At 43.1% G+C, this 27,011-nt stretch overlaps 1 protein-coding gene across 19 annotated transcripts in view; it reads left to right on the top strand.

The window, feature by feature from the left end:
* PTPRT (protein tyrosine phosphatase receptor type T) overlaps positions 1-27,011 on the top strand; it is a 2,174,878-nt gene that overhangs the window by 2,084,646 nt on the left and 63,221 nt on the right. For all 19 annotated transcript variants that reach the window (XM_069652359.1, XM_069652348.1, XM_069652364.1 and 16 more), the window contains one exon: positions 3,815-3,988. In XM_069652359.1, the coding sequence (XP_069508460.1) occupies positions 3,815-3,988 (174 nt within the window). The remainder of the gene's footprint in view (positions 1-3,814; positions 3,989-27,011) is intronic.

Raw genomic sequence — 27,011 nt, 5'->3', positions numbered from 1 at the left:
GAAGACAAAGAAGAAAGACAAAGTAACATCAAGAAAAGTCAAAGCCAATATAAAACCTGGCTAATTGAATTTAGACACAGAAGACAACAAGAAAATGGGGAGGTAACGTTAAAGACCTTGAGGAAGACAAACACAAGAGAAACATGAGACCTAATTAACAACTGTACATTGAACCAACAAAACAGGTTAATTGGTGGTGTTTCTGAAGAAGAGTGGTTAAAGCACTACACTCAAGTGTTCAGAGCACAGAAAGAAGACATGGATCTCACAGACGCGGTTACCGAGCACGCATGGATGGCAATGATGGATGAGGAGGAAATAGAGACTGAAATTCGAAAAATGAAAGATTTTTCTGCAGCTGGGCCAGATGGCGTATCGAACATTCACTTGAAATAAAGATCCAAAAACATGGGCGATAATAATAAATAAATTGTTCAAAATGAATGAAACACAAAGAAATTTGGAACAAGAGTATAACTGTCCCAATTTACAAAAAAGGTCAAGGAGACATGCCCATCAACTGTCGCCCAATATCGCTATTAGCAACAACAAGAAAACTATTTGCGGGAGACTTACAGAAGAACTTATCAAGGTGGGCAGAAAAGAATAATATCTAAGACCCCTGACAATAGGCGTTCACGAAGAGAACAAGCACAGACCTAAATCTTTTCACCTTGACAATGCTAAAAACAAATGCATTGGAGTTCAAAAGGGAATTGCATCTGGCATTCAGTCAAGCATTTGACTCTGTTAATAGAAGGAAGCTGTGGGAAAAGTTAAAAAAGTGGAACTGTCCTGATGAGCTATTGAACCCTTTAAGGGCGTTACATCAAAATACGACAACACAAATACGTTTGAGCGAAGATGGAGATCTGATAGCAAAAGTTGAAATCAAAAAGGGCATAAAACAAGGCTGTCCGCTCGCGGCCACTCTATTCAAACTGTATATTATTGATATACCGGAAATAACAGCAAACACAAGACACTTCAGCCCGAAAATAAACGATCAGGAGGTGGCGATAATTTCTTATGCCGATGATATAGTTCTAATGGATACAATGAGAATTGGCCTACAGCGGCTTCTAACCAACCTGCAACAATATATGTCAAAGAACGACTTGACGATCAATGTGGAAACATCAAAGATCTTGACCGTGGGTGGTAAGAATAAAACCGTGACGAAAAAATTCAAATGGCCAATTGGAGGAGAAAACCTGGAATTAGTGTCTGAGATAAGATACTTAGGAGTTGGAATTAACACTTTGAGAGTGGAAAAAACCGGGAGGATGTCTTGATCGCAAAAGTTAAGAACCTAAGTGCGCAAGGAAGAGGTGTAAACGGTAGATTTGGTCATTTCTCCCTGTCGCCAGTCAGAAGGTTCTACGTACAAAAAGTACTACCTTCGCTAACATATGGGAGTGAAGTCGGAGTGAATCTTTCTCATAAAATCTGGCCCAAGCTGGAAAGTGGTTTTTGGAAACCATTATTGAAGCTACCAAGAAACACGCTAAATGTAGCAATAAGATCTGAGCTTGGGCTAGAGTCCCTAGAAGGAACAATGAAATGGAAATCACTGGGACTATTGAGAAAAATCAGAGAAGAAAGCCCGGCGGAGGGATACAAAATACTGGCAAAGAAAGGCCAGGGAAACAGTTCAACACACCTCAGCCACTGGAAAAGTGAATGGGGTGGATTCTGATGGAATTGGAATCTTCAGAGGACGAATTGGTGACAAATCCCAACAAAGTAAAAGAAAAACTTTTTAGGCAAGTCTGGATCTTAACTAGAGAATCTAAAATGAAGTTTAAAAACATAAATAATATGGCTAAGGGACATCGGAAAAGAAATATTCTACCTGACTATTTGCTAAAATTCCCCTCAAATATCCACAGAGACAAATTAATGAAAATCCGACTAGGAGTCTTTCTGACTAACAAATATAAAACCAGAACAGGAGGAAGAGGAATAAATGAAGGACGCTGTAGATTTTGGCAAGACAATAATCAGCAGGAGACACCATTCCATCTTCTTGTGAATTGCAGTGCAATGATAAAAGAAATAAATAGCATGTTGAGAAGTCATATATCATCGACGACACACAGAAGCGATGAAGAAAGATGGGACAACTTCATTCAAGGAAACAACCATAGATTTACCTGTGCAGGAATAAACTTTTTGGAGAAAATTTTGACAGACAAAGACAAAGAGTCAGAAAGAGGAAATCAAGTAAAATTCGAAAGACAAGAGAGAAAAAAGGGAGAAAAAGGAAAAATGTTAACTGGATCAAGACCAATGAGTTGGTCACGAAAAGGAAAAGGAAGTGTGATAAAAGATTGCCTTGTAAACTGAATTGTGCACTATAAAAATAAATAATATACATATAAAAACATCATTTAACGTAGATTGTTTGGGCGTTGTTTCTAGTGGTGTATTGCCAGGGGAAAGTTTGTGGAATGTGAACTGTTAGCCTCGCTGCTAGCAGATAATCCACCTCCCTCATTCCCTTGGCCACTAGGGACATTCCACCAGCTTATTATATCTGGGGAACTACAGGTGGAAAGCCGGAACGTTTACACTTTGAATGAGTATGTTTGTTTCTTTCAGTGCTGGAAGCCTGGAAGATTTCGTTTAGAGCAGACTCTAAATCAGCCGCATACACTTGTCTGCTCCCACAGAAAAGATTTCAACTGATGAAAAAGATGCTCACAAACCAAGAACATGTTCCAAAAGGTTTAGTCCAAACCCCGCCTTTGCCTGCGCGCTGATGCTTTTCTGTGGGCAGGTGGCATCAATTACATTGTTTAATGAAGTAGAGATCTGATGGGCTCCGCTGAATGCATCAGATGCAATTTCCCGGCGCCGTCCCATTGTGAGCAATGCAAAGCGATAAAGGCATAATGTGATGGGGTGGGAGGAATGGCCTCAGATTCAGGCCCCTGTTTATGGTGCCACTTTTATAGCCTTTGCAGCATGGCTCACGTTGGCATAAGGGGGAGTGCTGTTCACACATGGCCACTTTTATTAGGTTGCGGAATTTGCTAAAAAGTTCAGTTCTTCAGAAAGAGTTCAAACAGGTGCCAGGGCTACTTCCAAATGGCATTGTTTGCTCCCAAAAAGGAAAACAACAATCTTGCATATATGTGTTGCTAATATAATTATCCTCAAAAGCCATGGCATTTCTCAAGATGTCTTACTCCTGTTCATCCTTCCCTTTGCTATTTGCCTTTCTTTTTTTGTGTGCAATTTAGGCTTGAGAAAGCAGACAGGGAGCCGTGTAAAACGCCGGTTGTATGTAAATATGCTTATGCAACTGCGACTCTGGGGCTGTTGTAGCTAGAACTGGGAGGGTTGTACCAAAAATACAGTTTAATCCGTAGTTTTTTGGAAAGGGCCTAAGTGCAGCCATTTTACTTGAATTTGTATTGTATTTTACTGCTTATAGCGCCAAACTAGCTCGCAAATGGGGTTGGGATGACATCATTGGCCTTGGTATTTCATGCAGTAGCTCAGTATGTTTCATGGAGGTTGTACGGGACATTCATTCATCTGGAAAGTTCTGTTGAATAAAGTATGTAACCCTTTGTGGTCAGATTCTAGTAAATGATAATCATTCAGCAGTCCAAATTGAGAAAATGTTATTTCATTCACAGAAGCATTTTCCCATAGGAAAACACTCTGTGAATCAGTCCCTAGGTGGCTTTAAGGGGTGCTCAGAAATGTATAATTAATTTAAACCCCTTCACCTAAATCAGGACCTCGCACCCATAAATAACCACAGACATCTTTTACATCCCTTCCATTTTGACATCTTTAGACCCTGAACATTGTGACGCCGCGGGTGCGACCGGAAGACTGCAGCATCGGCCTCCTGCCGCGGAACCATGACAAGAACCGCTGCATGGATGTGCTGCCGCTGGACCGTTGCCTGCCCTTCCTCATCTCTGTGGACGGGGAGTCCAGCAATTACATCAACGCTGCTCTAATGGACGTAAGTGAAGATCCGCTGGTTTCTCGTTTCTGACAGTGGCAGGGAACTTTCTAAGTAGAGGCATTGCTGTTGGAAAGTAAATAAATAAATAAATAAATAAATAAATGAATAAATAAACAAATAAATAAATAACACGTGCAGGAGAGAACACAGGATAAGCACCTACAAATATTTCTCTTTCAGCTAAAAATGTAAAATAAAGAGTGCATTTGTATAGCATATTAACAGCGATATCAACTTGACGCTGGGCCTCAACACGAGTTGGGCGTTAGCCGTTAAATGCAGCGGTAACGCTATTACTGCAACATTTAAGGGTCTGCCCAATAACGAGTCTGGCAGCATTTACCCCAGCTCTAAGCAATGGGTAAGTGCCAACTTAACAGCCATTTACGGACTCAATTAGCGCAGCGCTATCAGTGCACACTATTTGCGCCGGAAATTCCCCATTGGGTCCGATTAACCCAATGGGGAATGGGGAATACCCATTACCGCCCAACCCTTGATCCGGCGCTAATAGCGCCGGACCGGTTGGCAGTAACACTATTAGCCCGGACAGTATCCCAGCGGTAATACCACCAGGATACTGGCCAACTTGTGTTGAGGCTCACAATCTCTCTATGCAAACATTGTTTTCATGGCAAATAAGCACTTCCCACAGGAAAGAAGAATGGGCCATGGATCTATTCAAATTCCAGTGTGAGCATTTTCCGGGAGAGTCCTGTGTGGCAATTTTACAGAACATATTCCTTGAAGGGTTTTTCAGTCACTTAATTATTTTTATAAGAACATTGTATTGTGAACACATTTTATTGTGCCAATATTTTTCCTTGCACCAGTTTCACTGAAGGCGCTCAGAAGTTTCCTTTGAACATGCATAGCTTCAAGGCCATTTTAAGGAATGTTGCCGCCCGGCGAACAGACTTCTTTGGGCCCCCCCCTTTGAAACAAAGAAATGATGGAATCCAGAATCTCTGGTCACTCTCTCCCCACCCTCGTGATCACAACCCAAAACTTGATATACGGTCCTGCAGAAATACAAATAGGCATCAGCACTTCAGACAGACCCTCTAACCAGCTTCAGACTTTCTGGATATCTAAATAATAAAAAATCAGCATTTGAAGGGCAACATTTTCAGTCCAAGACAAGGGTACTTGTTAAGCAAAGGTACAGGACACATTTTAACAGAAGCAGTCCCAAGAAAGATGTATTTCCGATGCAGGCCATGTATAAAAAAAGAGACTCGTACTCCAGAATTGAGAGAGAACTCAGATGAACAGTCTCACTGAATGTAAAAGTGCTCAAGCATTTACATTGATTACATAACATATAAATTAAAAGCTATTTGGTATTGCAATCAATCATGAAGAAACAAAACACGTAGTGGTGTGCACTGTATAAAATGGTCACTATTAGTATATACAATGCAACACTGTAGCCAATTAAAGTAACTTTGTTGAAGAGCATACCCTCAAAACTAAATGATTCTAAGGGACTGACAATTTTGACAGGTTACAAATAACAATATTACATGATTTGCATAAGATCATGCAGGTTAGTTAAGAGGTGAAGCTGATACTTGAGCCCAATCTGCCATTGTTGCACTTGACCACATTGTTACACAGTTCTTATCAAAGAGCAAGATGCAATTCTTTCTGAATGTTTCACTTTCATGAACTAATATAATACCCTATTGTTTTAAGAACTCACTTGACAAATAAACTAATAACATAATGACCAAGCATGACAACATTTTAAAACAAACCTTTTTAGAAGCATATTATGCAAAAGGACAATATGCTAGCTTAATTTTCGCTCTCTCAAAGGCTGGTTTACACGCACCACGGTATTCATTGATGCACGCTTTAAAGGTCTCATCTGGGATTTTCTATTACTTTTTTAAGCTTTACATACACCCAACACACACAATTGAGGATTGCAATTCATGATGTGTAGATGTACCTTTAAAATTGCATAACAAAGCAGACTGCTGTTTTGCCAAATTAGCAGACCTGAAAATATGCTCATCAGACGCCCATGACATTGGATTGTCTCTCTTCTGTCCAGAACCTATTCTCAAATGGCCTACATGAAAAGAAAGTTCAGACAATGTGCTAAATGCTGAAACCAGTAAGTGAGAAGGCACATCTTTTCACAGAAGATAGCACAGTACTGTCAGTCAGATAAGATCATTTGTCCAAGATCACTGTATGGTCTGCTGGCAAAGCCGGGATATGAGCATCAACACGTTAGTTCCATTGTCTCGAATGTGACTACCTAATGACCTCTCCCTACTAAGACCTCATAGGGGGTGGCTGCCAGTTTAACTACCCTCATTTAGAGGTACAGAGCTCTAGAACTGCACCAGACTAATGCTTTTTCACTCGTTATATCTAGTGATAACATGTGCAGTTACATCGCTGTGTAGGATAAAGTAAATGTTACTGTCACAAAAGTATATATGCGAAAATGTTTATCCAGCTCAGGCTGAGTTGGCCCTGATGGAATTTGGTACTGTGATCTGGCATTTGAACACAAATCTCTGTAACAAGTGCTTAACAAACTGCGCTATAATCTAAGCAATAATGGCACTCAAATGTATCAATATGCATTTCAACTTTTGGAATGGCATGTTTTTTGTTTGTTTGTTTATTTATTTGTGATCACATGTGATTGATTGTATGTGATTTTACTGACCACAGTTACAGAGTGGTACATTTCATTGCGGGCAAAATATCGAAAAACACTGAACCATTTAAACCCCTTTACTCCACTACCATTTATTTATTTAATTAATGGTTGCTGTGTTTTTTTTTTCAGTTTTATGGTCCACTCTGAAATGTACGACTCTGTAATATTTTAGATATATCGATAGGTGATCTATATATTCCACACACAAGGGTGTAAATACTACAAGGGTTGTGCTATTGTGAATTTTCAACCTATGTGTACTACAGTGAACACAAAAAACATTATAGGATAAATTGATCCAAACAGACGTATTTGTCAGCAACAGCCTCACAGCCGTTTATGGCGCCTGAGCAGAGCACCATGAAATATCCTGGTATGTGCTATGTTAGTTTTGTGAAAAAATGGGCTCTGACAGCTTTCCATCACAGAACCACGTGGGCCTCTCGCCTGGTGCCCCCCACCCCCACATTGTGGGCCCGGGGCATGTGCCCCTTTCACCCTCCCATAAAGACGTCGCTTCCTGGCTTCAGCGCTTTCCAGGATAAAATAAAATAGTTCACACAAAATAAAAATGTGCAGCAGTTCTACTTAATCCAGCCTACCCAGCCACTAATCTTAAAAAAAGCTAAGTGCCTTAGTAGATGTGATCAGAGGCATTCTAATGCGACATTTCTTTCATTGTGTACCCCTTTTCCTGATGGCTTTTCTGTTCAGTGTCCACTGTACACAGATTGGCCAATTCCTTCCCTTGTCATGTCTGTCTTTTCGTAGAAAAGCGCATGCAACTTCATCACTTTTTAGTTTTGGCTATTGGGTGGTGTTGTAAGCATTTCCTATATCCAACTAAATGTATATTGCAATCGAAGGAAGGAGCGAAGTGGGATGTGAGCAGCGATACACATCCTGTGGTTGTTTTGTGGCTTCTTACCAACTCACTGACAACACATAGCCATGCAGCCCATATGGCCACCCCACTCACTAACCCCCCCCTTCTCGCAAAGAAACTCACACCTGGGATCTCCCTGTGAGCTAAGGCTGTGCCTGTTAGGAAAATGTAATTGCATTCCTCAACAGTCTTATGAATGGTAAAGCTGTAATTGTAGAGGTAAACCAGCCCTTGGTATAATAAAAATGCCTTAATCAGGTGTGCCTTCAGCTACTTCGTTTATAAGCAATACGTTTGTCCTTGCATTTGTTTCTTACACTGAATTCCTTTCAGAACAAGCATTAACAAAGCCAACAGTTTGGCCTCCTTTAAAGGAAATACATAGGCATTTTCCGGCACTTACATAATATGCCCAGCAACTAAACCCATTTGCCAGTACATTGAAAAATGTCAATCTCATGACTACGGAAACAAACAAAAAAATGTCATCTTTTCCAAAGTTATATTCATGCCACAGTTTATTAACCCCAAAAGAAAGCCGAGGGAAATTGTCCTGGTCGCTCCACGTGGCAGTGCATTCTTCTGAGTTAAATTGTCTTATTTGTGTGAATGTTTACATAAAAGCAATGTGTAACCAGAGATGGCCCTTGAGGGTCAACCTGCATCTGGTTTTCACTGTAACAAATACATATACAAATGCCTCTTCATTCAGATTCATGTTATGTAAATCTATGACGTGCAGGTGAAATGTGAAACATTGAACTGATCTGCTGGTTTGCGTCATTTGGGAGTGGGATCAAGCAATAATAGATCACGAACGTGCCATAATGCACTACAACTGTGGCATCAGATATCTTACCAGTGCTAAGAGACCCCAAGACTTAGCCTGTGCTGTACAAGTGCAATCATCCAATCCATCTAATATCAGCACTGAGATGCCCAGCAAATTTGATAACGCGTAGTGAGAAGTAAAATGCAACATTCTGCAGCTTTTCTCCAGGCGCATGCCTAGTAAATCGCACACATATTTCAAAATTGCAAATGTTATTGTGTGTTAAGAGTTGAAAGTCACTTTAAGCGGTACGGTGTGGAGGTTGTATGGTAAAGGCAGGCCCCATTTTCTAATTTTGAAATCCTTTCTAAATTCCTGATTTTGGATGTGCTCCATCATTTCTTCTGGCAAGATGATCCTGGGGTCCAGTGCACGTGCTGGACGGAAACATGCGCTTGCACTGTTCAGTCTTATGTTATGACCAGCACCACTAGATTCTTGTCACCACTTTACCACTTACCAAAGTTCTCCTGTGAGTCAAATAGATCTGTGTGTCGTTACCACATTGTCCCCCTTACCTGGATACACATGGTGTTATTGCAGAAACTGTGCACTGGTTCAATTGCGATTAGCACTAGTGCAAAGCTGTGCTAATGAAGACTGCTCTATTCCCAGTGCTTCGACCTGTTGAAAAGTGCACTAAATGAACGGGTTGCTTGCACTATGCAATGTTCTAACGTTTCTGTACTACAGCACTATAGTTAGTGGCATCTCATAACGTGGCCCTAACTGGTAAGAGCCAAAGCCTTGGGAGAGGCCATGTTCTTATAATGAACCTTCCATGGAGGCCCCAATGCAATCTGTCTTGCCTTATGTCCCAGATTCCTTGCAAATGGAACACGGCTGGTTCTACAACGGGGCAATTGCATGCAGCTGCCTGAAGCGGCACCACAAGGCTTCATGGCGGCTCTAAAATAACAAGATGTCAAAAGGGGTGGGAGGGCCAGCATGGCTGTTCACTGAAAGCGGGTAGAGATTATGGCATTGACCCAATTGGAACCGATTAGCTAACATGTGATTTGATCCAAGCCTCCATGTGGACCAGAGGCAAAGATGTGCTCTTCAAGCAACAAACCTGGGCTATGCATGCCTGGGGCGGCTTGCAGAAGTAGCTAATTACACCTTGGCAATTCATGAGCATGTTGTATAAAACACATGCGAGGTAAATTGTGGTGGCTGATAGATTCTCTCGCTGGGGGTTGGTAGTGATGATTTGAACGTAATTAGGGGGAGGGAGTGTAGTGGGTACTTAGCTGTATTCGGCAGCCTGAAGAGCCATATAACTACTTATGGCGCATCGGAAATGTCATTAACTAGGTGGGGGTTTGGGCTTTTCACATGGTGCCTATGTCTTAATGTGTGCTGCATTGGCTGAGAGCTCGATGGAGCCTGCGCTTCTGTATTCAAGAGTGCATTTTAATATGCCTGTACCATTTAAAGCGCAGCAAATGGAATTCCCCTGAAGACAGTGAAGGAACTTAACTTAAAGTATATACATTTTCTCTCAGATAGGGTGTTTGGTTCATTAACAGTTTCATGGTCCCCCTCTGGTTTGTTAAGGAAATGGCAACCTGCATGCATTGGTAAATGCCAGTGCAGCGTTGCACGACATTACATGATTTGTGCTTCGGTGTGCATTGCATGCCGCTAATCCGGTGTACACTTGGACACCAGCTTAGAGGGTTGTCTCAGCTGTTGTTGTATCAATGTGCCTTAGGCCCACCAATGGACATCCATTAAGAGGGTCAAAGATGTTCCCACATAGTTGAATGCAATTCCTAATTGCACCCACACGTTTGAGGACCCCATACTACTGCTCCATAGCCTGATGCAGGGATTTGCTCTTTGACGCCGGGCTGTTAGGCATTGCGGCCTGCTGTCAGGCCTGCATCTGAGGGAGGTAGACTATAAATGCACCTCATTGGCCATAATGCACATTGAGGTGCCTGCGGCCCCTTTTTGGCTCATCTCGATCCTCGGCCACATTGGGGATGGCATAGTATGAAATCAATCAAGAACCAAACGGGTAGGTATGCCCAAGGTTTACAAACTCATATATCAGGGCTAATCATTGTGATAGTTGTCCAAAAAATATAACCGAGGTTCACACAAATTGAATAATTAACACAACTCATGATGCACCAAAAACATTGTCTTTTTATCCAAAAGACCAAGTAATTAGCCCATTTCCCCACAACACACATTTTCATATATGTGTGAATCAATACATGTTAAGCAACAGTGGTTCCAATTTTAACAAAGACAATATACTAAAACATGCAATTCCTCTTGTCCCATCATGTGGAAAACAACACACAAAATGCAGTCATCGATAAGACTCAGGTTCTTATTGTGTCAGACTCACAGTGCTGAATATTTAAACAACAGAGAGATATATTTCATTGAAAATCCACAAAGTGAATGCACATGGAAATGACACAGGGCCTCATTCCGAATCCGGAGGTAACCATGCCGGTGCTACCGGTGGGTTGCCGACGGACTAAGTCTATATTACCAGTGCCTGACTTCCCGGTGCCAGCGGGGGATTACAACCCCAGTGGCCTGGAAAGTCAGGTGCCAGTAAATGTTAATTCCCGATTCCCCTAGAGTCCTAACAGCATCATTGTTAACGGTGCCGGTGCTTCCGTGACTGTCTGCCTACTGTGGCCGCTGTGCCTGGCAGGGTCCGACCTGTCGGGCACAGTGGTTCAGGCAGGCAGAGCTGTAGTATGCCGGTCCGGAAACAACAGTGCCGGTGATCTTGCCAGCAGCCTTGTTTCCAGACAGTCACACTTATAGTGAAGCCCACAGTTTTTGCATTCGCACACAGTCTACTAGACAATACATCATATTTGTCTTCAACATTGGGCCCTGTCAGAGTCCTGCAACTGAGTTCCCTGTACTAGTTTCAACCTTGTCCCTAATGCTGCAGACTGGTTTTCTTCAGGAACGGAAATCAACGTTTCGGTTGGGCCACACAGTGGATTGTTTGTTGTTGGAGAAAATAAGTCCTAATAACCCTAGTGCAAAAACACACGAGAAAAATGTGTTAGGGAAATTAAATCTATGTTAGCATTAACCTGAATTGAAAAGGATACTCAGTATGTCAAGGCTGCTCACGAAGAATCTTGACTTGTGGGTACTGATGAGTAACTAAAGCAAACCCCAAATGATACAGTGTCTTAAGTTAAACATCCAGTGTAGTCTAATTAGCCATGGAAGAGTTCAAATAAGTGTGCCAAAAGTGGCTTTACTTAAAGTGTGAAAGAGCTTGCGTCCAGGAGGGTAGTGGCAAAGGGCTGGTCTCAGAGGGCCATCATGGTGGCACTTAATTTGAAATCTGTGGAAACATAATCGAGCAGAGCGTTCAGGAGCGTGGTGGAGAAAGGGCTCCATCGCTCAATTTATGGAGATTCAGTTATCAGAGGAAGTTGAGTAGTACTTAGGCACTGTGTTCTGCTGCAGGGAGCAGAGCCTCTTCATAAAGTTGAGACCATATGCCTTCACTATGAATACATTTACAGCAGTGGTCGAAGTGTAGCAAACGAAGTAGTAGAACTGTGTTCCCTGCTGGCCTGCCCCCACTCCCCACAAACCCCTTAGCCACAACCCCTCCCACACGCAATCCAAACCCCGAAACAAACACACATGCTGTTTAAGGGAATGTTCAGTGAAGTGTACTGAAGTGCAAGTTTCAACTTCTTCCTACACGTTTATTTCAAAACTAAATCATTCCGGAATGGTTTCTTTTTAAAATAAAGGCACGTGAACAATAAAACTTGTTTTTCACAAGTAGAGGAGCACCGCTCCCAACCCATCCCGCCCAGTTTGGCCACTGAGTTATAGGCACATCGAAGGGAGGTTTGGGCAACTCTCTTTGCATTGATGTACGCTCAGGACAGAGCATTTGAATCAGACCCATAGATTTTATACCAATTAATTGAGTGTTGACTAAACCCTTTTCGTTGTGTTTTTGCAACCTCATGAATCTGAAGGTGTTTTGTGGCTTTGTGCTGAAATACACATTGATTGAAAAGTGTGGTGACATTCAGGACATGGTAGTAAAAAAATGTAAAGGACCCAAGGAAAAACGGGCCTTTAACGTTGTCTCAAATGCTGTTAACACCCGTTAAAGGCTACCTCAGTGCAGTCCTGGGAAAGCGAACGCATGATTCCATTGTCTGTTGGTTGCTGACAACAGTCCACTGTGCTCCTGTGTTGCTGTTTCCCAGTGTGTGGAGAAAATGGCTGTCACTGGTTTCTGCGGGTACCAACTTTAGGCTTTTCCTATGTTAGCACTTATTCTGTGAGCATCCTCATGCGGTGTACACCACCATCACAATGCACAACGCGGCTCACAGGAGAGACTATAGCAGCTCTGAAGTTGAACACTGGCAAGCTTTGGAATCAGTGGGCCAAAGGGTAAATCTTTCAACGCAAAAATTAGAATTTGCTGGATGAACCTTCCCTGACACTGATCATAAACGCGCAACAGGCAAAGGGATCCTTCCTCAACTTATGATCCCTTAGGAAACCATTACAAATGATATCTCTTCCTAGCACGGAGTACAAGAATGGTTGAAAGTGCACACACAGCTCCTACTGGTAACCCCAAGCCATGATGAGTAGTCTCAGCCTTAAGACTCACAGTGAATGGTGTTGTTGCATGGAGGCCAACCTGCTCAACAGGCCTCAGTTTTAATGCTTACCAAATGCAAAGATTACTGCATCTTCGGAACACAACAGTCAATTTCTCCACTGTGGTCCTGTATCTCCCACGTCCTCCCATACTGCCGTAGACTCCAGTCTCCTGGTGCATCCTGTTAAAACATGATGGCGCATTCTCTCTCCCTTCCATACTACAGGTCCACAATTCTGATAGGCGGAAACTCTTTCGATATCAGCTCAAGCACATCCTTCACTCGATTGCTAAGCAAGACCACGACTTTTCATCAGCATTCAAGATGCACCTGGAGTGGGTCCCTTTCTCAGTTCAGAACACACATCTCTGTGTATTTGTAACACTACGCCACATCTGAACTCTAGGAAAGCCCATGAATACTGTGTTTTTGCTCCCCCTCTACCACAATGGCTAAAATGACAGTCGGGGTATTTGTAGCACAAAGATTTAAGCAATACAGGAAGTGTCGTTCTGATATCTGGCAAAGTTGTATTGCACACAAACTTCAAAGATTCAGTTATGTTAGCTGCAGGGCTACAGTCTTTAAATATTAAGTGGTACATAAGATGAGATATGTGTATCCCTTCTTTCGAAGCCCTGGTCTGTGCAACGGTGCATGCTTCCCTTCCCCTGAGCAGGGACAGTTCCAATGGATACCACCAGTCCATCTTGGAGGGGCACTGCCCCTGCCAAATGTAATTGCTTTTAACAGGAGATGGGCTACACCCTGAGTTCTCAGATAACCCTCGGACACATGCCACAAGTGAATTTTTTAGGGATCCCAGTGGTGACCCTCTTTATATACCCTGGGTGGGTTGACACCTGCCACGGGCCTGTGTCGACCGAGCTGCCCTAGCATCAGCAGCTCAGGCCCTGGATCATTCTCCAGGGTGGCTCTGCACGCAATAGATTAATATAGGCCCAGGGGCTGCTTGAGGAAGCACCCTCCACCCACTGGTCCATCAAGTGTCTAGCCCATCTCAGTAGTGCCTCCGATGTAGACCTATTCCATGTAAGGGTGTATCTTCCCTTGTCTAGAACAGGGACAGTTCCCATGGATACCATCAGCCCCATCCACCAGGCCACCTAGATAGGGAGAATGCTGCACCTGCCAAATATAATTGCTGGTAACAGGAGATGGGTTACACCCTGAGTTCTCAGATTACCAATGGGCACATACATCAGAGTGGATTTTATAGGTATCCCAATGGGGAACCCTCTTTATTTAACCCGGGCGGGTTGACACCTACCATGGGCCTGTGTTGACCGAGCAGTCCTAACATCAGCAGCTCAGCCCCTCGATCATGCTCTGGGGGGGCTACTGAACGCGCCACCAGGTGCCATAAATGAATTTAGGCCCAGGTGGCTGCTCGAGGCAGCTCTCTCCCCCGAACCTCTTAGGTAAGTATTTTTACTTTTTTTGTATGCCTCTCCGATTGTCCTGCTCCTATTCCAAATATTATTTAAATGTACAGGATTATGTTCTCCCCTACCCAGCCCATTCCTGGGCAGGGGAGTTCTGTTCTATTGTTCACTCTCTTTTTTTCTTCTCTTCCCTCAACATTTACTGCAAATCACATACACACAGCACACACATACAGAAAATGCACTACACATTCAAAACAATACCTTTATAACTCTCGTTTTGAGTACCTTAATTTCTAGGTTTTCCCTTAGGAGAAAAGCATGCAGCCCCTACTAGCCAGGCCCGATGGGTAAATTACCATCACTGAAAATACCGCACCATGAAAATACCCCCGGGCCCTCAAGGGCCTATCACAGCTCAGTAGTGCCTCTGATGTAACCCTTTTCTGTGCAATGATGAATCTTCCCTTTTCTGGAACAGGGACAGTTCCTATTGATGCCACCACCCCCATCCACCAGTCCACCTGCATAGGGCGGGGTGCTGCACCTGCCAAATATAACAGCTGTTACCAGGAGATGGGTTGCACCCTGAGTTATCCGATTACCAATGGACACAGACATAAAAATTCATTTTACAGGGATACCAACGGGGTTCCCTCTTTATTTATAATAAACATGTATACATTCACCTACCCTTTATAATTCCCTGCGATTGCCCTGGCGTGAGCGCCAACTAAACTAAATGGGAACCTGCTATATCATATAATAATAATTATTTATACTTACCATCCTACCTCTACCTAACCTTTAAACCTACATAACATTTCCCTTCTATATAACCCCATTCTACTGTTCACTACGTAACATGTAATTTAACATTGAATAAATAGGTCTATACATATAACTACACATACATAGACATTGACATACAACATATAGACCACATATAAACACGATGTCACAATGGGGTGACTGCTGCAGATAGTCACCCCCTTTACAGTATCTTCCATGGGTCTGTGTCTGGTGGCTCTGCAGGCTGGCTTCAGGGCTGGATGCAGTGCTGTTTGCAGGCTGTCCCCTGATATTTCTAGGGTCTCCTCTTGTTTCTTCATGGGACATGGGACAAGGCCCCACTCCTGTTATTTGTTCTCGGTGACACCATCCACCACATGGGCCACCCATGATCGCTGCACAGTCATAACTCATGGTGATGCCCTCTGGTGGCCTTCTGCAATGTTGGACGTCACCACTGCTTCTTACATACCTTGGACTGTTCTGGGTGAGCTCATTGCCACAGGGGTACCCCGAGCTCACTGCTGCACCTGCAGTCATTAATAATATTCTGAATGGGCCCTGCTGGTTTAGGGTCCCCACTCAGATGCACAACTGCACCTCCAGCACTTTAAGAATCTTTGGGGTGATCCTGTTAGCATGGAGGCTGCCCCACATCACCTCTGAGTGTCACGCCACCATCTTTACTTCAGGCTGTGTCTTTCAGGCAACATGGGACTCCACCACTGACCACCACTGCATACCACGGCCTCTTATTGGCATGCTCCCTCTGCAATGGATTGTGCGATGCAGGAGGCGTGCCTATGGTCTTCACCCGGGCTGCACTGCTGGGCAGCCTGGGGCTTTCTTTCACCAGAGCTGTCCAATGGCCTTCAGGTGTTGGTTTTCTGGTTCTGTGAGTGCGTAAATTCACCCACAAGGGATTTGTGCACCGGGTATCAGGTCGATTTGGCAATCCTATGGTCTATGCAGTGGCAGGGTATTAGCCTGTTCTTTCTGAAAGACATTTGAAAGTCCTGGTATTGACTTGGTAGGGTGCCGATTGCCACAGTCGCAAGCGTGGAGGTTCTGGTGTCTATTGGTTGTTTCTCTTGGCGATAACAAGTGTGGGCGCAAGTCTCGGGAAAGGCCAATTCTTTTGCTCGCCAATCGATTCGAGGATTGTGAGCTACCAACCATGGCAGTCCCAAAATCAACCGGAAATGTGGTGCCTTAATGAGGTCGAAAACGATAGATTCTTGATGTCCATCCTGGAACAGAAGGGTTAAAGCTGCAGTGCATTGGGATACTGGACCAGAAGCTATTTCCGTGCCGTCGACAGTGGTAACAGTGTCGGTGGTTGATTTAGGGCGTAACGGAAGCCCCATCTTTGCCGCAAGATCCTGGTCGATGTAATTCCCAACGGCTCCACTATCAATGTACGCTCTTACTGCGTGCATCCGAGATGGTTGTTGGTGATTGATCAAGACCACAGATAGTGCAAAATGGGAGGTCTGTAGTTCACTTTCTTCGCTCAACAAGTGGACCCCTACACTTGCCGGGCTGGGGAGGTTTCTGATTCCTTGATAGTATCTTCCTTGTCCGTTGCCCCTAACGTCCTCCTCGCTGGCTTCACAGGGCACTCTTTAAGGAAATTACCTGACCTTCCACAGTACAGACATAACTGCTGCTGTCTCCTTTTATCCCTTTCCGCTTTAGTCAAGGGAGATCTGACCCCCCCGATTTGCATTGGTTCTCCTGAACCTTCCGTTGTGCGGGCAATATTGTCCTTTGAACGCACATGCATAGGGTGAGGGTCCGGTCTGGTTCGATCTGCTCTTCGGTCCTGCAACCTATGATCCAGTTGAACAACAAGGTCAATGAATTCTGAGCAGTCTTTCGGGGGGTTCACTACTTGTGCGATAACATCCTTGAGCTCCCCCCGCAACCCCTGATGAATAACATGGTTCTCTTCTCCACTGGCCATTCTGCTTCAACTATGAGTCTATTGAACGTGGCTATGTATGTTAATAGGTCTTGATTCCCTTGGCGTAGGGACAGAAGTTTGTTTTCTAATGCCTGACCATGAGTACAACGGGCGAACAGCTTTTCCATCTCCTGCTAAAAGCCCCTGAAGTCATGCAGCAAAGGATCGTCTTGGGCCATAAAGGTTACAGACCAGTCCGCGGCGCTACCACTCAGGTAGGATAGCACAAAAGCAACCCGTGATTGGTCATTCGGAAAGGCCCCTGGTCTACCAAGGAAGTGCAGGCGCCACTGGTTCATGAACGTTACAAACCTCTTGGGATCCACCATAAATCGTTTGGGCGGGGCCAAGGGAACTGCCCTAGCAAGGTTTATCTGAACGGGATTGGCTGATGGTGCTGGCATTGAGGGCACGCTTCACGGCAATGGTGCTTGCCCTGCTTGTGACTGGAGAAGTTGCCGGCTTAAATCATCAGTGCGTTCTTTGGCTACTATCAGCTCTCTCCTCAAGGTGTTGGTCTCCTGCCTGGCTGCATGTACTTTGGAACGTAGCTGCCCCAACATGTCGGCTAACTGGTCGGTTTCTGACGTTTCCATGACGCCCAGGTGGATTTTGATGTGAGGCTTTGTGTTCTGTAACGCTCACCTGATAATCCTGTAGACCGCTGGGCTTTGACTCGAGCACGGTTTGATTGCTTATGGTTAGGGGCACGAACTAAAAGCTGGACAGATAGTGTGCAACCTACAGCTTGCCCCTTTTGTCAGGGGCCGGCAGAGGATCTCCTACACTTTATATTGTTCTGCCCACATTATTTAGACTTAAGACGGAGAACACTTTTGCCACTACTCAGATCGGCCGGCATGTTTCAGGCTAAGCCTGCCTTATGTTATTTGCTGTTAGCAGCTACGATTCCAGTGGCTTGGGGTATGGTGGATTATTTGAGACGGGCCTGGTATCGAAGAGCCAAAACCGTGGCACAGAATTTGATTGAGCTCTGAAATTTTAATTGTAATGAATTGTTTGGCTGCTCTTTGTGGATATTACCTGACTTACACACAAGCATATTTTAAATCTTTATGTATTGTTTGTAAATTTATACTCTAGATATTTTTTAATACGTTGAATTGACTTTTGTAATGTATTCATTTTTATTCTGTTAACGGTTTATGGATAATTTGTTTTCGAATAAACTTTTATGATGATGATGATGATGGTATCCACGGGGACGTCACTCAGCCTGGTCTGACCTCTTACGACCTCAAACCCTTCCCTGGAGTCTACTCGACTGGAGACCGGGCCTGAAACACAGGATTGGTAGAGTTTAACTCCCTATTGTCTCTGTGTGCTTGAACCCCTTCTTCCCGGGGTCAAACCCTTCCCTTTGATCCACAGCTCACCTTGTTTTCTTGGAAAGTGTGCTCTCCATCCTGCTTTCAGCGCAGCGGCGCGTTGATTGAGGCGGGCTCGTTGCTGCCTAGTTACTTCACTGGCAACAGTCCGACAGGTAAGTATAGTGAGTCTTTTGAACTGTTCTAAAACTTTGTTCCTTTCCTTCCTTAGATGATGGTTGGCGTCCGGGTATGGCGACGTGCTGCTGAGATGAGTAGCGCAGATGGTGAGTGAGAGTGCGATGCGCGATGCGACCCTTTCGTATTTGTATTGAACTGAGTTATTTTTCTGTGTCTTTTAGGTGCTGCGACGTTTTCAGCGTGGATGCCGGTTATGAAGAAGAAATGCAGTGAGTAAGTGCGGTATTCGGCGCCTCTAGATGTATCCACGCTAACCTGGAGTGCTGGGATTCAGGTAAGCGTTTGAAGCTCGTACAGTCTTTAAAAATAAGCAAAGATTTGCTGAATGCTTACTAATGCCTTTTTTCTGTTCTTTTCCCTTTTCCTTAGGAAGCGGCGTGCCAGGATGGGAATGACACCGCCGAAGATGCACGCAGAACAGAAGGAGTGATGAATGATGGGCAGAAGCGCCGCAAGATAAGGCTGTTCCTAACGGTGTTCTTGTTCTTGCAGGAGCTGAGCGCAGAAGAAAGATGCAGGCCTACTGGAGACCGATCCGAACACGGTGAGTGTCACGCTGCAGGTGCAGAAAACACAAAGCATGTTTCTCAGCCTGGGCGTGGCTTAAATAGTCTCTGGGTATCCCAGGTGTCTCTGGGCTGAACCACACCCAAAAGACTAGACTGCACATGCAGTTCTGGGAACCAAAATATGTGGGGGCATCCATCGTGTCTGGTGCCACAAGCGCCAAGCCTGACTCCAAGTGGGTCTTTGGAGGGATGGAGAGGCCCTTGAGGGCCATGTAGGTGATCGTGGTCTGGCTCGAGCCTGACATCTTGGAGTGCTAGGGACATGAAGGGCAGGAATCATGACATAGTGTGATGGGTTTGATTGATGAATGTCGAGTATAAAAAATGACCCATATATAATGTTGTCTAGTGATCTGATATTAAATGCCCAGATGTATTGGGTAATCCAAGAAACTGAAAGGAAATTACCATCAACTATTCCACAGACAGGGCATTTGCATGATTACAAGAAGTTGAGAAGCGGGACCTTCACATGATTCATTTCCAGACCAGGGGGGATATGCTGGGGAATCACAACTGGGCCTTTGTTCACTTAAAAGCTTGCATCGTCTATACTTTTTGTTTCTGGCAAACATCTTAGGGGGATCGTGTCACCGTCCATAACTACATTGGGGAAGAGTGATTCTAGACTATTAAAAGATACATGTGCAGGAAAGATGAGAGACTTGGAACGACTGGTTGGAGACATTAACGTTACACAGGATAGAAATAGGTTATACATTAAGCCACACAATGTGATGCACATCACTACCAGCTTGAAGGATCATATCATCAAAGATCCCTTAATCTTGGATTATGGTGTTCTGTTAACAGAATTTGAACAAAGACCTATCTTTCTAAACAGACCTGGGATCCGGTACAAACACATTTATAATAAGGAATTATTTGAGGCCAGGAAGCTCCTCCGTAAATATTTCAAAGAGCTACGCTGATTACCTAGCAATATGCATGAATTCATGATTAAAAAAGCAAGCAAAAATATAAAAACTGGTTGTGATCATTCAAAGTCAACAAATGCAGCAAGGAGCTGAGATTATGCCTGAAGTGGTGTGCTAAAAGTACCCTCAATGCTTTTGGGAATTAGTAAACAACAATGGCACACCTCAAGCAGCGTTTTTAACCAGCGCTGTTTCTTAAAGTAATTGGGTAAACACTTTACAGACCTTTTAGCTATTCCTCATGGTACAAACATGAGAAATAATCTGGTAAATTATAAGAAATTGTGTTGTGAGTTTAACAAAGGTGAAATTTCAATTTTAATTGGGAATCTAAATCAGTCACATCCTGCGAGCCCAGGCGTTCTGACCAATTTTATGCTCTTGGAATCACCAGCATTATGGGCTGAGTTTGTTTCTATATTGTTTAAAAACATTTTGAGTGTTGGAGAGATCCAGATGCCTTGCAGGACAGCCATAATAATACCTATTTTCAAGAAGGGTGACAGAGAAGATCCAATAAATTATTGAACAACTGCCCTCCTGGATATTTTGAGGAAATTATTTGCCACCTTGATTTTACGCCACCTGACTATGGGCCTCATCACGACTTTGGCGGTAACCCTTAAATCCGGCGGTCGCTCTATTACCGCCGGATTTAAGGGTCCACCAAAGCTGGACTTTGGCGGATTTCACCCCAGCTCTTGGCTGGGGGGAAATCCGCCGAAAATTCACGCTATTACAGCCGGCGGGAAATCCGCCGGCGGTAAGAGCGTGAATTTTCCCCATTGAGCCCAATGGGGAATGGGGCATTCCCAAATGGGCTCAATATGGAATGGGGAATTACATTACTGCCGAACTCGTGATCCGGCGCTATTAGCGCCGGGGAGTTCGGCGGTAGGGCTAATACCACCAGCGGTAATACCCCCAAAGTCTTAATCAGGCCCTGTGTGTGCAAGTGGAATTGGTAGGTTAAATCCCTGACAGACAGGTTTCAATAAGGGGTTAGGAACACGTTTGAACCTTTTTCTTCTAAATCTTCTAAAGTGGGGAATGAAAAAGAGAACAAACACATTTTGGGCATTTTTTTTTTATTTAAATCAAGCATTTGACAGTGTAAATAGGACTAGATTGTGGGGGGAAATTAGAAGAGTGGATTTTTTCCAAAGATATATTCCAACAAATAATGGAGTTACACTCATCAACATCAATCAGGTCAGACTGAATTTGGAGGGACAACTGTCCAAACAAATTTATACGTATAGGGGATTTAAACAATGTTGCCCATTGGTACCAATATTATTCAATGTACATCTCGTGGATTTTGGGGATAGTAAATTCAATGTAAATGCCTTTCCCCCCAAACTTAATGGAAGACTGTTACCTTGGATGCTCTATGCAGATGACCTGATTTTGTTCAATCAAGCGTCAATAGGCTTGCAACGTAGGTTGGACTGTTTACAAGACTATATGGTCGGAAATGACTTGAAGATCAAGGTAAATAAATCCAAAATACTGATTTTTAAACCATCTGGAGGGCAGCAAAATAAGGGTTTTAATTGGCATATAGGTTCAGAGTCCTTAGAGATGGTGACATTGATTACATATTTAGGGATTCGGCTGAATCAGAGCATACACGAGGACATCTGGGTTTCTGATCTGAGAGCTCAGGCAAAGAGCCTAGCTGCCCAAGGTCAAGCTCTCCATAGGAAATATGGAAAGATTATTATCACTCCAGATCTGGTATTCAACAAACAAAAAGTGACGCTGTCACTAACATACAGGGCTGAGACAGGGCTAAATATGCCTTGGCAAATCTGGGAAGTGTTGGAGGCATTTTTCTAAAAGAAAGTTTTGCATCTTCCTAGTGGTCTTCCTCTAACCTTCATTAGATTTGAGTTGGGCTTGCAGTCACTATATGTGTCAGTTCTTTGGATATGCTGTCCGTGTGGCAGAAATCTATTGTGATGAACTCAGCTAGGCTGCTAGCGATTCTCAATAATGGAACAAAGGATGAAGTGGACTGGCCTCTGAATGCTTGGAGTGCTAACATGTTATATGTGCTTGGCCACTTTGAACACTTCGATTGAAGTTCTGTTCTCCAACCCCACCCTGGTTAAAAAGAAATTACAGCGGTGGAATTGGATTAACATGCAGGATAAAAGGAAATAATATAAACTAGAGAGAAACTTTAGTAATGTATCTAGATTGATTAACTCACTCCCAGTTTATCTGAAGAAGTTCCCATGCCCTTATTAATGGACTCTATTTATGAGGGTTGGATTCAATTTGGTTTCTAACAAGGAGTTATTAATGGTTCACAAGATGCTAAATGTGAATACACCCATGTGTAGATTCTGCAAGGAGGGTAATGTCATTGAATCCTTAAAACATTTAAACCTGGCATAGGTAGGTCTAATGGGTTTAAGATCCAGGTACTAGTATGCCTGTGGGGAAAATGTTAGTTCTCTCTCCCTGGAGAAATGGTGGTCTATGTTTTTATTAGCAGTAAACCTCTCCAAGATTTTTGCAGTAGTTACATTTTTTGAGGCCACACTTTCTTGAGAAACGTTGCCAATTTTATTGTGTGGGGCTGTTTGGTTTTGCGCAGAGGATGTAAAAAGGAGAGCCAAAAGTAAGGAATGAATGATATCTTCTGTTTTCCTCGACTGTATTTTAATGGCAAGATGTTGGTGTTCACGTGATTGTAAACTGTTTCTGTATTTTAAAAGGTTTCTAATAAACCTAATAAAAGTTATTTAAAACAATTAATCATAATTATAATTTCCCTGACTAGAGGGCACAACATTGTGGACTGGGGTGCTAATTGACAGCGATCCACATTACTCACATCCTATCTTCCTCATTGCATTGTATGGAACCCTCCCACCATTTTGGGAAGCTTGCATCTCGAAGAAGGTGTGATACAATACGGTTCTAATTGTGGAAGGGGTAGCCCTGTATGGCTTCTTGCATAATTGAGAGAGACTTCTTTATTGGCATGATACAAACTTTTCAGCTGTGAAGTGTTTTTCTCATCATCTGATATACACCTCACATTGGTAAATACAGAAACGTACCAAAATGTAGCCCTCATTTGTTCGCCCCCGCAGTCACTGTGACTTTGAGGTGCACAAAATAGCGACTCCCATTTCTGCACCCAAGCAGAGTGGCGGTTGCAGGGGTGTCCGCCGCTCTCGTTGGGTGCAGTAACGTGAGGCGGGGTTTGTGGGGGTGTTCCCCACTTACCATCGTGGTAAGCGGGGGACAAGAAATAAAACATTTATTTTTTTAAATAAGTACTCTGTGGCATCAGCTCCAACCCACGTAAGTGTGAGGAACCGACGCCACAGGGATAGCGGGTAGTTGGTGGCATACACTTCTGTGTGCAACACAAAGGTAAATGAAGTGGGGGGGTCGGGTAAGGGTATGCAAGCCGGAGGACATGGGTAAAGTGATCTATTTGATCACTGCACTGCACCGTAATTGGCATCGACATTTTTTTTTGTCAATGCAGTTACGGGCGGTGCAGTGATCACATAGATGCCTAAATACTGGATTGAGGAAGAAATAATTTCAATAATTGCCCATTACTAGAAAACAAAGTATTAGCAGAGTTTCTGAATCAAGAAGCCACACCAGTGAAACAACGTGTTGCCTGGGTTCCTATATGGTCAGGCACTCCAATGTCCTTATGTACACTGGTCTTGGACTACCTATGCTATGTTTTTGCCGATCTGGCCTTGCCTGCTGTACAGCAGGTCCCCTTTGACCAGGCTTTGAAAGACAAAAGAACCAATGCTATGCAATCATTGTTCAACAGTTCTGCTTTGAGAGATCATTGTCATTCCAGGGAAATCAGGTCTCTTCAGTGTCCCTCCAGTTAAAACCAAAAGCAGTTGTTGTCATCTCACTACACATTCTCTCTATGGTTTCTGTCAGATCCACCTGCAGATGGAGCTGACTAATCCCAATAAATTCCTTTAGACTCAGACTAGCAGATATGGTGGCCGCTTCTCATTGTAAAGGGTCCAAACACTGGAATGCCCATCACCAGTTTACCCCACATTTTATAAACAGTGAATTTAGATTGTTTTATTTGTATTTGTTTTATACATTTATTTGTGTATACTTTGATTACAAATGTAACCTTTCACACCTTTTTAAATCGGTCATTAAAAAACTGAAATACTACATGTAGTGTTTCCATATTAACCATAGCTATCACCAACAGCTATTTACAATACCAGTAGGAAAGAGAGATGCAGGAGACTTGGCATTGAAATAATCTTACTTTGCAAGTGGTTTACTCCTCATTGTTTAAAAGTTACACGAGGTCTGAATGTTTTCTAAAGGCTATCTCTAAATATTTCCAATAATTATCTACAGCAATAATTAAGCTGATCTGTGTGCCATACATGCATCTATCCCCAAAACGTTCTCAGGCCCCGGGGACATGCCATGTATACATTATACAAAGTAGTGCTAGCAGGCCTGTGCAGCATACCGAAAATTGAGGAAATTATTACGGCAAAGGTAACATAATCATTCCAGTTTTAGATTCTTGTTCTTGGGACCCATTATCACTATTGTTTCCAGTATGTTCAGTTGAATTTCATATATATATAGCCTTCTCATATTGATTGTCAGGACAATGTCACAATTATTATTAGGTTATTTATGGAGTGTGGACCTAACTTTGGGAAGCAAGAAAGCTTTTCATAATCATAGTGGTAAGTACAAGGTTAGAGAGCATAGAAACAAGGAAATGGGGATCTAACAACAGGGGAAGGAGGGCAGTTGTCATCAATGGATCTACAAGTAACCAGGGGAGGAAACAGTGGGGAGCAGATCACATAGTCTCAGGTATGGGGGAGAGTGGATGGTGTATGGACCTAGTTGTCAGGGTCTTGAGCTCCTTCCTGAACTGTAGAAGCAAAAGGGTGAGTCAGATGTTGATGGAGAAGAGGTTCCAGAGATTTGGGGCACAGACAGAGAATGCCTGTCTTCTGCTTTTTCCTTCCTGCACTCGTGGAGTTCAAATCTTCACATGGCCTTTCTTCTGGTGGATCATAGGCCTCAGGAGGTACTGAGTTTCTCAGCGAGGTAGCTTGGGGACGTCAGGTTGACAACTTTGTAGATGATGCAGTAGGAATTGAAGATGATATGGGATTGCAGCAGAACCTTGTGCAGTTCAATAAGGCTCAGGGTGATGTGATTAAATTGGCAGAGCCCTTTGATGAGTGGTGCTGCGGCATGCAGGGCGCATCTCACGGGAACCAGTGTAGGTGCCAGAAGGCATTCTTAGAGGGCATTGCCACCATCCAGGAGGAGACCAACACAAAGGCTTGGACAGCAGATCTGAAGTTGTTTTCTGGGATAAAAGGCTTGATATACTGCAGTAAACCCTGGGAAAGATGGGAGATATTTTAGTAATTCAGATCTGAGTTGTAACAAATTCAAATGGTCAACATTCTTGTTCGAGTTCCATAATCTAACTCTTTATTATTTGAGAGCTTTATTCCCATGGACCTTTCTTTATTAGGGACCAAATTGATCTTTTCAAGAAATTGTAAATTCAGTGCCTTCTATTTTTTTTTACTTCAACATTATTTACCTTTTTAGATTTTAAAAATAGGAAAAAAGCTCAATCTATTGAAAAACCCCATCAGACCCCTGAGTCAAGCCTGTTGCCAACCTCATAATACAATGTAAGGAAGTCACATCCATTGCAAACTAATTACCTTTCATTTCCATCTCATCTGTTGCAATTAGAAAAAGGATTTGAATAAATAAACAACACAAAGGATTAGTGCCTGCTTTCATTGCTGAACGAACACATAATAAAATGTGTATCTTTCAAATTGTAAATTTAATTGTTTTATAAATAAATAAAGAATTGGCAAAATGGTCTGAGAAAATTGGTTTGGAGATGTCTGAGGACAGATGGAGGAATATTTGTAAAAATGTGGCTCTGACATCTATTAATCAGGGAGAGCAAAGTCGCCAAATAAAAATTCTGAACAGGGTTTTTTGGACACCCCAGAGACTTCATGCAGGAGGAATGATTGATTCAGAGGCATGTTGGAGGTGTAAGCATGCAGTTGGCTCTTTTGAACACATGATCTGGGACGGTTACGAATTGAGTTCATTTTGGAGGAAGGTCGGTGAGGATAAATGAGGTCCTAATGTTGCAAGAAGATTTTGACCATAATACTGTCATCTTGGGTGAGGACGATTTGGTGGAGGAACTTACTTTCCCACAGAGATGTTGGTTTTTCAGGGCTGCAAATTCTGCTAAGAAAGTCATTTTGAGGAAATGGAAATGTGATGAGAGACCAACATATTCAGAGTGGGTGGATGATTTGAGACAAGTTTCCAGGTTTGAGAAGGTAGTTCTTCGCAGAGATAAAAAGATGAACTTGTTTGATCAAATGTGGGGTAGATTTTTGGATGAGTAATACTTCTGTCTATTTGTTTCCTGTAAATTTCCGGTTATGGAGAGGGGTGGGGGTATTTGGAGTTATCGGGTGTGATGAATTTGATTGTTTTATTGTTGATGTATTTGATTTAATGTTTGGATGTACATAAAATTAATAAACATAATAAATAAATAAATAAATAAATAAATAAATAAATAAATAAATAAAATAAATGTGTAATGGGGACCTCTGGAGTGGGTAATGTCTTCCCATTGGAAGGAACTATAAGCGATTCACAGTGCTCTGAGTCTTAGGACTGGACGCAAGTGAAGATAGTGCATATAGCGAGCCCCTGTA

The sequence above is a fragment of the Ambystoma mexicanum genome, chromosome 3p (assembly GCF_040938575.1).
Source record: "Ambystoma mexicanum isolate Mex_15411 chromosome 3p, UKY_AmexF1_1, whole genome shotgun sequence".
NCBI classification, from domain to species: Eukaryota; Metazoa; Chordata; class Amphibia; order Caudata; family Ambystomatidae; genus Ambystoma; species Ambystoma mexicanum.
The sequence above is the reverse complement of the archived record's forward strand: the minus strand, read 5'-3'. Positions and strand labels throughout refer to the sequence as shown.